Source organism: Taudactylus pleione, unplaced genomic scaffold (assembly GCF_031769625.1).
Source record: "Taudactylus pleione unplaced genomic scaffold, aTauple2 ptg000016l, whole genome shotgun sequence".
NCBI lineage: Eukaryota > Metazoa > Chordata > Amphibia > Anura > Myobatrachidae > Taudactylus > Taudactylus pleione.
In genome coordinates this window covers 3,656,936-3,669,881 of record NW_028284418.1, presented here as the reverse complement: position 1 = coordinate 3,669,881, position 12,946 = coordinate 3,656,936, and the positions used below count along the sequence as shown (strand labels likewise).

Sequence of the window (12,946 nt, the reverse complement as noted above, 5' to 3'; positions counted from 1 at the left end):
TTTAGTAAAGAGCAGGTTTTTAGAAGTGGAGTTGTTACCCATAGTAACCAATCAGATTCTACTTGTCATTTATCTAGCACCTTCTAGAAGATAATAGCTAGAATCTGATTGGTTGCTATGGGCAACAACTCCACTTCTAAAAACCTGCACTTTAGTATATATACCTCCAGGAGTTAGGAAGTAAAAAGGAGAAGATAGCTGGGGTGGTAGTTCGAGAAATAGTGATGGTCAAGTAAGTGTCTCTTAAGGATATGTGAAACAAGTGCATGATTGAGGGAGCGGGAACAGTGCCAGATGAGAGGCAAAGGTTGAAGAGATGGTAAATATGAGAACAAGCTTCAAGTAAGAGGGAGCAAAGGAGATTAGAGGAAATAGGGTTCCGTGGGCAAGTGGTGGTGTGAGATGATGAGAAGATGACATGGACTTCATCACCAGTGGAGGAGAAGAAGGAAGACAAAGAGGGAGGTTAGGTAGGGAGGGAAAGGGAGGAATTGAGGGAGGCCTGAGATGTCATTGTGGATGGTGTCAATCTTGGATGTGAAGTAGGTGGCAAAATGAGGGTAAAGGGCTAGGAGGGTAAGGGAGGAGTGGGAGGATGGAGGTGACAGTTGAAGGTGGCAAAGAGTCCTCAAGGATTGGAGGATTGTTATTAGCTTAGAGACCTGAAATATGACTGCTTAGAATAGGTAACAGCAGAGCTGAGCAGGAGAGTATGAATTTAAAGTGGAGGAAATCAGCAAGAGGGCTCAATTTCTTCCAGTACTGTTCAGCAGTCTGGGATAATTTCTAAAGGTAGCATGTCAACTTGGAGTACCAGGGTTGGGGTGGCGATTGATGAAGGTTGAGGGTAAAGAGGCATACACACTAGGCGATAAAGTGAACGATATGGACGATATCGTTATCATTCATATTGTGCAAGATTGTCCAGTGTGTATGCACAATATCATTAACGATGCACGCTCCTGCGGATCATTAACAATATCTTCCATCACCTGAACTTGCAGGCCAATCTGACTATATTGTCAGATTCTACAAGTTCGGGGATGTGGCAGGGTGCCGTCACTGAACGATATCGTTAATGATATCGTTCAGTGTGTATGCTCAATGTCGTTCCCGACATTTAGCCCGGGAGTTCAAGGGATAACACTTAACGATATCACTCATGGAGCATATCGTTAAGTGTGTATGAGCCTTAAGCGCTGGGGCAGTAGAGTCAAGGGGAGAGGAGAGGAAGGTGTAGTAAAAGGAGACAGCTTATGTGGAGCAAGAGAGGTTGGAGAGAGTAGAGTGTCAATAGAGGAAACGAACAGAGGGAGTCAAGGTTACACCTGGTAAAAGCGACTTTAAGTGAAAGATCATAGTAGGAAGGAAGCGGCTAAAAAACAGAAGATGATGGTCGGATAGAGGAAAGAGGAAATTTGTGAAATTTGAGATCTCTCAACCATGGGGGAACACAAGATCTAGGGTGTAACCACTAGAATGTGAGGGAGCAGGAGGTACATTGGGAAAGGTAATGGCAAAAATTGGAGGTAGTTGTGTAATTACACAGGCAACAAACAAGATTATATCATTGTTCTAGAACCGTACAGTTTAAAAAATGAAAGAAAACATTTTATAGTTTTTAATGGCCCACAGCTACTTTTCTTTGGTTACGTGTGTAACATTTTGCATTAATATTCCCCATATTGCTTATTAAACCAGCAATACTTCAGTATGTTCCTTTAAAATGCACCAATCACGTTGTCACTATAAATGCAGCATTTTTTTTAAGTTAAATGCAACAAGCAACATTCATATAATGAAACATATTAATTAACTAGTTGCTAGTGTAATCAAAGTGACAGTGATGGATGCATTGTAGAGAAACATATACAGTAGATGTAAATAACTTTTTTTAAAGGAACATATTGAAACTAGTGAACTGACAAAATCGCTACCTCCACTATGTGTGGCCAAAACAGAATTATCCAATATAAAAGTGCAATTCTGTTTATTAATAATAACCTATAAATACTAACTTTTTAGTAAACTACAGAAGTTCCATGTGGTTAACCTGCCAGAAATGAACCTCTGTGTGTAGGCTATAGATGAATTGAGCTATGCACAAACATCTCTCTATTACAGTAAAGACCACAGCTATATCAGAATAGGTTGAAGTAAAACCTTAGCTACAGTTTGTTATTCATACATATATTTGTATAAAAAGTAGATGAAGTCACCACTTCTAGTCATCTTTCTCTCACCAGCACTGCACTGATGCCAGCTGACAATGATCCCTTTGCAGAACACCACCGATTCCTCATTACTGGAAGCCGAAGAGGAAGGCAGGAAAACATACCCTTCCCCATGTGTACTGGGCAATATTCCCATAATATACTACAGCATACTGCTTGGTCTTGGTTTACCAGGTAAGTTTATTCACAGTCACACCTCTTAGAACAATAATATAATTCCAGGACATTAAATCATCATTCCATGTCATCTTCTGTGGTAGCAGACAACACCAAACCTGCCAACAGGCCCAATTGTCCATGTTTTCAGCAAGTAAAAGGCCTTATTTAAAAGTATAGGTTGGGCATATTTCAGATTTCCAGTTGAGAGGCACGTTATACAGAAACAGAAAAATCACTTTACACCAATTAGAAAGTTGGGTGTGCAGTAGACACTCAGCATTTTTGTTCTGATGGAACCCACTACCTGCACCTTTTTTTTCTGGATACAGGAAGTTCTTCTAAGGTAATTGCTGATATAGTTTCAACCTCCAGTCTTTGACTTTGTGTCACCAGACTCTTCCATTCCAGCTATGTTATAGACAAGATAAACACTTACTTGGCCACAACACCATGGAACACATGAACAAAAGACAAACGACAAAAATCATTCCTGAGGGGAAGCAGTCGGGAAGCCGACAGACTAAATCCCGACCGCCAGCTTCCTGACTATCTAATCGCGGCAAGGTACTAATGACAGGCGTCGAAATCCCGACCCCTGTCATTAGACCTACGCTAGGAGCCCGACACCCGGCATACCGATCGAAGGTAAACCGGGTGCCGGGCACGGACAGTCGCGGGGGTGGAGGGTTAGGTTAGGGGCTCCCGGGGGGGACTTAGGGTTAGGTAGCCCCTCGGAAGGGTTAGGGTTAGGCTAGGGGAAGGGAAGGTTAGGGTTAGGCACCCCCCCAGGAGACTTAGGGTTAGGCTGCGGGGAAGGGGGGGTTAGGTTTTATGCACTTAGAGGGGGGTTAGGGTTAGGCACTTGGGGGGAAGGTTAGAATCAGGCACCCCTAAAGGAGGGTTAGGATTAGGGTAGGGAGTAAGGTTAGCTATATTTACCGAAATTAACGATTAGGATTTTCACCCCTGCCGGGCTGCCGCTGTCGGGATTAGGATTACGGATTCCTTCCTGAGTCCTAGCTCTGTTTTGTTAGTTCCAGACTGTCCCTAATTTCCAGAGTAATCCAAGGTTTCCAAGCTTTGGGCCTGATTCAAGTTAGTACATAAACCCAGCGGTTTACGTACTAACCAATGGTGAGTGAACTGCGCATGTGCAGCACGAGTCCTTCGATCACACTCGCAGTGCCCGACAGCTGCATGATTGTCAGGCTGCGGCTGTTTGGGGTCGGGGAGGAAGTGGTGCCAGCCTGCGTACCCGTAAACAAGGGAGCGTCACCCCATTTTCTAGGAGTGCCAAGGCCAGGGTCTCCATTGGAAGACGCAGATTTCATGGCCTCAGCAACGCAGATAAGACGGCCATTGACTTTCCCAGATGGTTTGAAGCTGCAACCATTGCGACCGATGGTCGTGATGGAGATCCGATGCTCTGTCTTCGAACGCAGCACTCAGATCTGCAATGCAGAATATTTACACACAGCAGCTGCATCCAAAGATTCTGCTGTGTGTTGTGCGTCCACATCTTAATGAGGTCCTTGGTACTGGAAATTTATGCCATTGAAGAGTTCCCTATTTTTCAGTACTGACCAACTGTCCACTAAAATGTTTCGTTATCAGCATGATAGGTTTAATTCTTCAACTTGTTCCTATTTAGGTGGGCATTATCTGTGTATAACTACTGAAGAAAACAAAATGCATTGCAAAAAAAGTATCTGAATCAAATAAAGTAAACATGACAACATGGGAATTGTAGTGGTCCAAGGTCCATCGAGACATTTAAAGTCTTTTCATAATGAAAGACTAAATAGGAACTTTTCAATCAGAAATTTGATGCTGGGCTCAGGTGTGCAGGGAATGTGTCTGTGATACAGAGAAGGTACTATAAGCAGCAGGCAGGTGTGTGCCATGCTCACTTATTTCTCAGGACTCACAGACAGGGACGTGCAGTCAGGGGAGGCAAGGTCTGTCATACTCCCTCCCTTATCATACTCCCTGTCATGCTCCAGAGTTCTCATATAAAAAAACTGTTTTGTTATACATGTGCCTCCCCAGCAATTGACCTCACTGCACGTCGCTGTATATTATATACATGTGTGCCTCCCCAGCCATTGACCATACCGTACGTCACTGCTCACAGAGGGACAGTGTGGTGGACGGGGCGAATCACATCATGAAATGCGCTGTGCTGTAACACAGTTTTCATACGTTCCATGTGTAAAAATCGTATAGAACGATCATTAGTATGGGGATGTAGAAATTAGGCTATTAATCAAATTCCAAAAATTATGTATTTTCAGAATTAGATGGTGTTACCATACGCCACTCTGAGGTGGCGTATAGCAGGTTACACTTACCTGCTGTCAGCTGGGCAGGTCCGTCTCTGCTCCCTCCGGCGATCCCTGGTCTCTCCTCCGGCTCCAGCGGCTACTCTGACACTGTGTTCTCCTGGCAGAACACAGTAAAGTTTAGAAAAAAAAGGTTGTTTTTTTTTGCTAAACTTTACTGTGTTCTGCCAGGAGAACGCTGTCAGAGCAGCAGTCAGAGCCAGAGGCGGCTGCAGCGGACAGGTAGGTGAGAGGGGGACGACGACACACAATTACCGCAGCTGTAGGCATGCGCCGATTTTGTGAATATAACGGCGCATGCACAGCACTGATTACAGCTGCGGTTAGTTAGAGTAGATAGGGAAAAGTATCTAGTTCCCGAAAGCTGTTATCGCAAAAACTACAGCTTTTCGGAATAGATACTTAAGGAGAGGAGGAATGATGAATTCCTCCGGTAATTAGGTAGAACTCCATGCGAGCTCTAAACCTAACTACCTCCTGGGAAACTTTAGTTATGATGAATAGGCCCTTCAGTCATAAAAAAACCCGACAATTTTGGAGCGGTTTTTGGGAAAAAAATTGTCAGTTAAGTGGTTAATGAAGCCCAGACTTTACTCAGGAATTGCTTACTTCAGCCCACGCTATGAGGCCTCAGGCGGCATCTGGGGTATCACAGTGGCTAATTTATGCACGCCCATGCAACGGCATTGAAACGCACTGCGTTCGCCCGACCACCCACCCGTCATCACCCACAAACGGCACTTCCTGTCAATCACTCTGCCATGGGTGTGCGTATCCTCTGCGTTCGCAGTCCTGATCGCATTTTGAGTAATAATGAATAGGCCCCCAGATCACTTAACCACCAAAAGATATCGCTAAAATAATACTAAAAACTATTCTTGCTTAATACATTCTTAAGAAAGAGTTCCAGAAGAATTACTGTGCACTAGACCTTGAATATCAGCAGTAAATGATTAAACTAGTGTAGTTATTATTATTAATTATTATTATTATTATTATTATTAATAAAATATGTACATTTTCTGAGGACAAGGTTAAGGAAGAAATTGAATTATTACAAAATATTTATCTCAAAAAAATGTAAAAGATTGTGTAAAGATTGGACATACACTTTATTAAAGTTTGTAATCACTGTATCACTTAATAATTAAATCCAGGATAAACCAGTTTACAAATCAAATAATTATTCAAATGGAGTCTTCATATATAATGATCTATGATTAAGGCAAATATTAGTATCAAGCAACGCCATAACAGGAAGGCTCTGGGAAGTTCTAATAATGCTCCAGACAGCTCTACAGGACGCTCTGCGCAGCTCTGCAGTAGCGCTACTGGCTGCAGGATACCATTACAGACCCCCTGCAAGTCACATGCAGGTGTCGTGGTGCAGCAACGATACCATCCCCTAGTTACAGCGCAGTATCCGGGCTATTTAACAATACATTGAAGCAGGAGATATCTGTTTTTACCAAACTAAAGCCCAATACCACCATTTCCATAGTTTTTAATTGGCATGAAAACTGGAATAATTAACCAAGCTCTGAAAGCTGAGCTTTGACCCCAATAGTTTAGGCCATCTACGGATGGCATTAGCATGTCTGGCCTACTGGGAGAGCCCCGTTGGAGATCCCTACAGGACATGCTCTGTGCTCCTCACCTTTCTCCTTTCACTGATAGCTGTGCTTGTGTAGTCAATAAGCCAGGGCAGAGCAAGTAATACCGATTTTCAACCAGGGCAAAAACCTGGGTTATTGCTGGGTCTACCCGGGTCGCAGCTTATACCCCTTTTACACCGGAGCTAAAACCCGGGTTATTGCAGGGTCAACCCGGGCAGCTCCTTGGTGTAAAAGGGGTGAGGGTTGGATCGCCGGGTCGAGTGACCCGGCAATCCAACCCAGGTAAATAGCAAGGTTTAACACGGGCGTAGCCCGTGAATCCCTGCTGTGTGTACGGCACACTCCGGGTCTTGATGACCTGGAGTGAGCTGCATGCCGGCCGATTGGTCCGACTTCAGTGGCGCTTGGAGGTGACGTCATCTCCAAGCGTCCACTTTCATGCCGGAAAAGCCAGGTTTATGCAGACCCGACTGCGGTGTGAGCGGCGCCGACTCGGGAATGTCCCAAGGCGGCTTCGGCTAAATTCTGGGTCTGATTCGGATAGGAACCCTGTTCCAACTCCGGGTCTGACCCGGAATTTTGGTGGAAAAGGAGTATTAGTGTAAAAGGGTCCCTGAAAAATAACCTGGGTCAAGTGACCCGGCAATCCAACCCAGGTAGCTACCAGGGTCGGACCCAGGATGGATCTGGGTAATGGTGCAGTGTAAACGGCACAAACCTGGTTATCCGACCTGGGTCATGCCTAAAATAAGCTGATTGGTGGTTGTGGAGCAGTCACCTCCCACCAGATCGATGGTGCTGTGTAAACGGTGTCTGACCTGGGTTGGAACCATGTCTGAAAACCCAGGTCGGACCCAGGTTTTTGGTGGAAAAGAGGTATTAGTAATACCTCTTTTCCACCAAAAACCCAGGTCCGACCTGGGTTTTTGGACATGGTTCCAACCCTGGTCAGACCCAGGTCAGACCCATTTACACTGCACCTTTGATCTGGGTTACTCCCAGGTCTGCCCTGCTAAACCTGTGAGGTCATAAAAAGTGGGAGGTGAATGCTCCACAACCACCAATCCACTCATTTTAGGCATGATCCAGGTCAGATAACCCGGGTTGCACCGTTTACACTGCACCATTACATGGGTCCATCCTGGGTCCAACCCTGGTAGCTACCTGGGTTGGATTGCAGGGTCACTTGACCCAGGTTATTTTTCAGGGACCCTTTTACACTGAGCTGCGACCCAGGTAGACCCAGCAAAAACCCAGGTTTTTGCTCTGGTGTAAAAGGGGTATAAGTAAAGCAGAGGTTCCCAAACTCCGTCCTCAAGGCACACTAATACCCCTTTTCCACCTAAATTCCGGGTCTGACCCGGAGTTGGAACAAAGTTCCTATCCGGATCAGACCCGGAATTTTGCCGGCGCTGACTCGGGATATTCCCGAGTCAGCGCCGCTCACACCGCAGTCGGGTCTGCATAGACCCGGCTTTTGCGGAGTGAAAATGGACGCTTGGAGATGACGTCATCTCCAAGCGCCACTGAAGCCGGACCAATCGGCCGGCTAGCAGCGCACTCCAGGTCATCGTGACCCGGAGTGCGCTGTTCCCATAGCTGGGTTTTATGGGCTACGCCCGTGTTAAACCCTGCTAGTTACCTGGGTTGGATTGCCGGGTCACTCGACCCTGCGATCCAACCCTCTGCCCTTTTACACCAGGGAGCTGCCCGGGTTAACCCTTCAAAACCCGGGTTTTAGCTCCGGTGTAAAAGGGGTATTACAGTCCAGGTTTTAAATATATCCATGCTTGACCACAGGTGACTTAATAATTACGTAAGGAAAAGGGGGATGATGGAAAAAGGGGGGAACGCAGCACAAGTAAATAGAAAAATATATACTCCAAACTAAAGAATATTATGTAAGGAAAAATCCCATAATAGGTTTGCCATGTTGGACAGAGGTGCTCCCAGGGAGTAATAGAGCTAAGTTCAAAGGAAAAAAGTAACTCCCATGTTTAAAAATTAACTTTTATTGTCACTTGATTGAAATGGAATAAGGCAGAAATATATCATATGATCATTAAATCAACAAACATGAAAATAACAGCCAAAAATTCACACCTAGTGAAAAGAATGGAAAAGTGTCTTCACACATAAATCACTGCACTTTTTTGTATAGGCAGTGATTTATGCATTAATTGCTGACATCTGTGTCTATATTTATTTTCATTTTCGCCATTGATACTTTTTCATGATTGATTAAATGATAATGTATTCGATTATTTGATTGATATCTCTCACACATTGAGGGTTTATTTCTTTATTTATTTTTCCTGTGATTTATGTTTGTTTGCACCTTGTACTTTATATTTATATGTATTCACTAGTAGAACTATTACTTCAAATCAAGACAAACAGTTAATTTACATACAATGAATATATTGTATTGATGATTGCTTTAGATTGTTTTGACATTCTTCAAATGACATTTTCAATTGCACTAGCACTTTAGTATCTAGTGCTGCTTTAATTATTTGATTGCTATCTCTCACCCATTGAGGGTTTATTTCTTTATTTATTTTTCCTGTGATTTATGTCTGTTTGCACCTTGCACTTTATATTTATTCACTAATAGAACTATTACTTCATATCATGACAAACCGATAATGTTCATACAATGAATATATTGTATTGATGACTGCTTCAGACTGTTTTGACATTCTTTAAAGGATATTTTCAATTGCACTAGCACTTTAATACCCAGTGCTGCTATTTTCATGTTTGTTGATTTATTGATCATAGGATATATTTCTGCCTTATTCCATTTTAATCAAGTGACAATAAAAATTAATTTTTAAACATACATGTGACACAGTGTGCCTCAAACTTTTTTCCTTTTTTCCTTGGACTTAATAATTACCTCAGTCAATTTGATTTAAGCACCTGTGCTCAACCATGGACATCTCTAAAACCTGAACTGTTGGGGAACCTTGAGTAAAGGCCCCCATACATCAGCAATTGATTGCAGCAATTGTGCAATTTGCAATCGATTGTGTATAAAAATATTTTCCTTTTTCAATCGATTGCAGATTGCAGAATTGCCACAATCGACTGAAAAAGGGAAAGATTTTTTATACACAATCGATTGCAAATTGCACAATTATTGCAATCAATTGCTGATGTATGGGGGCCTGAACGCGTTCGGAAACCTCTGCAGTAAAGTGATAGTCCAAGCTATCACTTAACTGTAGACAGTCACTGTGCCGGAACAGGCTGTTATCGCAGTCAATGTCCGACTCCCAACATGAGCTTTTTTTTATCAATTTAACAAAATAATAATTCTTATGCGGCGATAATAAATTATACTTATACCCCTTTTCCACCAAAATTCCAGGTCTGACCCGGAGTTGGAACAGGGTTCCTATACGGATCAGACCCGGAATTTAGCCGGCGCCGATCCGACTCAGGATATTCCCGAGTCGGCGCCGCTCACACCGCAGTCGGGTCTGCATAGACCCGGCTTTTCCGATGTGAAAGTGGACGCTTGAAGATTACGTCATCTCCAAGCGCCACTGAAGCCAGACCAATCTGCCGGCTTGCAGCGCACTGCAGGTCATCAAGACCCGGAGTGCGCCATACACACAGCAGGGTTTCACGGGTTACTACCGTGTTAAACCCTGCTATTTACCTGGGTTGGATTGCTGGGTCACTTGACCCGGCGATCCAACCCTCACCCTTTTTACACCAAGGATCCCGCCCGGATTAACCCTGCAATAACCTGGGTTTTAGCTCCGGTGTAAAAGGGGTATTAGTGGGACAATAGTGACTAATACCCCTTTTACACCAGAGCTGAAACCCGGGTTATTGCAGGGTTAATCCGGGTAGCTCCTTGGTGTAAAAGGGGACAGTGTTGGATTCCCGCGTCGAGTGACCCGGCAATCCAACCCAGGCAACTTGCAGGGTTTAACACGGGAATGACCCGTGAAACCCTGCAGGGTAAAAGGCACGATCCGGGTCATCTCCAAGCGTCCACTTCCACGCTGGAAGAGCTGAGTCACTGCAGACCCGGCTCCGGTGTGAACGGCGCCGACTCGAGAATATCCTGGGTCGGCGCCAGCTAAATTCTGTGTGTGATCTGGTTTGGAACCCAGGGCCTGATTCATACCCAGACGCTAAGGCGCGATCGCTCACTGCCAAAAAGGGCCAGGTATGCAAATTCCACGATCACATTGTGTCTGCTCTCTATGTCTTAGAGAGCAGCAGCAGTGAGCGAACGCTGGTGTATAAAGACGCCCACTTTCCTTTCTTAACACACGTCATCTCCAGGAAGTGTATGATTAATCGGTAACATCGAGAGCCATCGGAGCTGCACACAGCGCTTGAGGTATCCCCGCCTCAAGCACTGCGATCAGTGCTGACTGAAATACAACCAGGCAACATGTACGCCTCCATGCTAATTATGCACACCCTTTTAACACTTTTGATGCCCGGACACGCCTGCGTTCACACCACCACTCCCCCGTTCACAAGCACCTGCCCCTGTTACCACCCACAAATGGCACTGTCACTCAAGGTAGCGCTCAGTCTTTGTGCTACGAGCGCACGATTCCCCATCGCTGTGACTGGCTCATGCACGCGCACTGCGATGCATACGCATGCACAGACGGGCGACAATCGCCTGTAGTGAGTGATCGCGGCTTAGCGTCCGGGTCTGAATCAGGCCCCCTGTTCCAACCTCCGCGTCAGACCCAGAATTTAGGTATAAAAGCGGTATTCTTGGCCAGAGAGTAGAGAAAAAAATCCTCTACGTTACCCAGCACTTTCTTCAGATTTGATTTTTCTTGTAACTTCAATATTTTTACTCCTTGGTGGAGGTAAATCTGGAAATTGCCCAAACATTCCAAATAGAGAGCAGCTGTGAATGGCTGATTTTATGTGTAACCTCCAGCACTTTACATTTCTTAATTTAAAGTCTGTGCTGTGTCCCAGTAGAAAACACAGATCACTCTCCTTCTCCTGTGTACGTGAGAAAGGCTTCTATGATTAGTCATTAATTACATTCAGCTACATTGTCTAGGTAACGTGATGCTGATTACGTGAGAATACCCACTAATTATCGCATCATCCCTAATTCCTTTATTAAATGCCTGTAAACCATTTCAGGGGGAAGCAGGCATAAAGAAATAGAATAAATGATCTAGCTTATTTGCCACTTTGTGCATGAAGCACGTATCAATTGCTGCAAACTTGTTAATGCCAGATAGATAGATATAAGGTGCATTTAATCTTAATTCATAGTGAATGAGTGTCAGACAGGTTTAAAGTTTAGAGATGAAAAACCTTTCCCTGCATGGCAAATAGCAAAAGCAAACCACACGAGAACTTGAACACACTCCCAGCATGTCACATACAATATATGTATCCTCACTCCAGGGAAACCGCCCTCGCCAAAGTCTCACTTCTAACAGATATATCTGCAGATGATGATTGTTCATACACACTGAACAACCATTGGGGGAGATGTACGAAGCCCAGAAGCGGTATCAGCGCACGTTATGTACGCTGATACCGCTTCTCCCCGATGTATGATCGGGGGTCTGGGCGGTAAATGACAGGGGGCTATGCGCCCCTGTCATTATCGGCGCTGCTATCTACAAGATAGCAGCGCCGACGGCAGGGCCATGTACGAACGGTCATAACGCATGACTGTTCGGCCGGCTGTAGCTGTCGTTATCGACAGCTACAGCCTGGCGCTAGCCTATCCCCACAGCAGGGACAGCGCTGTCCCTGCTGGGGCTGCTGCCGGCTCCTGGGCTCCACGCGGGGATCTCGCGATACTTGCGAGATCTCGCGCATGCTCAGTGGAGCCGGCTGGGACAGAGACACAGCGCATCAGCACTAGGCTGATGCGCTGCTGTCTCTAGCGGGTAGCGCCGGAGGGGGGAGTTAACGCTCCCCCTCTCCGGCCGATGAGATGTTTATACATCTCATCGGTAGTGCTTCCTGCTTCGCCTCGGTAAAGAGGCGAAGCGGGAAGCGTTATAGCGGCACGTTAAGTGCTGCTATAATACATCTACATCACTATCTGCTATCTAGCTGCGGGCTCTGCGACCCCCTCCCACGGCCTCCGCTGCAAGTGTATGGGCGGTCGGTTGACACACAGTACAATGGACAGATATATCTGCAGATCAGTGACGGTTCACCCGGAGCGCCGGCCCCTAGAGGGCGCCACTGAGTCCCAAAAGAGAAGAAAAAAAAACCCTGCTGAGATTTGTTACCAGCGGGCACCCGGCTCCCTCCCTGCAGTGGCAGTCGAAAGCCGGAGCTCTCTCCTGAGCTCCGGCTTCCGGCAGAGAGCACTATGGGAGAGACGTCATGACGTCTCTCCCATAGCTCTGAGGAGCCGCGGTCGGACTGGACGGCAACGGAAGCAGGAGCGGAGCTTAAGGTAAGTATTGTGGATTTTTTTTTTCAGAAGCACCAGCACTGGGGGCACGACTATTGGGGGCATTACTACTGGGGGGCATTACTACTGGGGGCATGACTATAGGGGACATTACTACTGGGGGGCATTAATACTGGGGGTACTACTAATGGAGGCATTACTACTGGG

At 45.5% G+C, this 12,946-nt stretch overlaps 1 protein-coding gene across 2 annotated transcripts in view; it reads left to right on the top strand.

Annotated features, from left to right (window-relative positions):
* Positions 1-12,946, top strand: part of LOC148540876 (G protein-coupled receptor 142-like) — a 103,470-nt gene that overhangs the window by 59,133 nt on the left and 31,391 nt on the right. For both annotated transcript variants that reach the window (XM_088472963.1, XM_088472957.1), the window contains exon 2: positions 2,247-2,408. In XM_088472963.1, coding sequence (XP_088329089.1) covers positions 2,270-2,408 — 139 coding nt within the window. In that variant the 5' untranslated portion in view covers positions 2,247-2,269. The remainder of the gene's footprint in view (positions 1-2,246; positions 2,409-12,946) is intronic.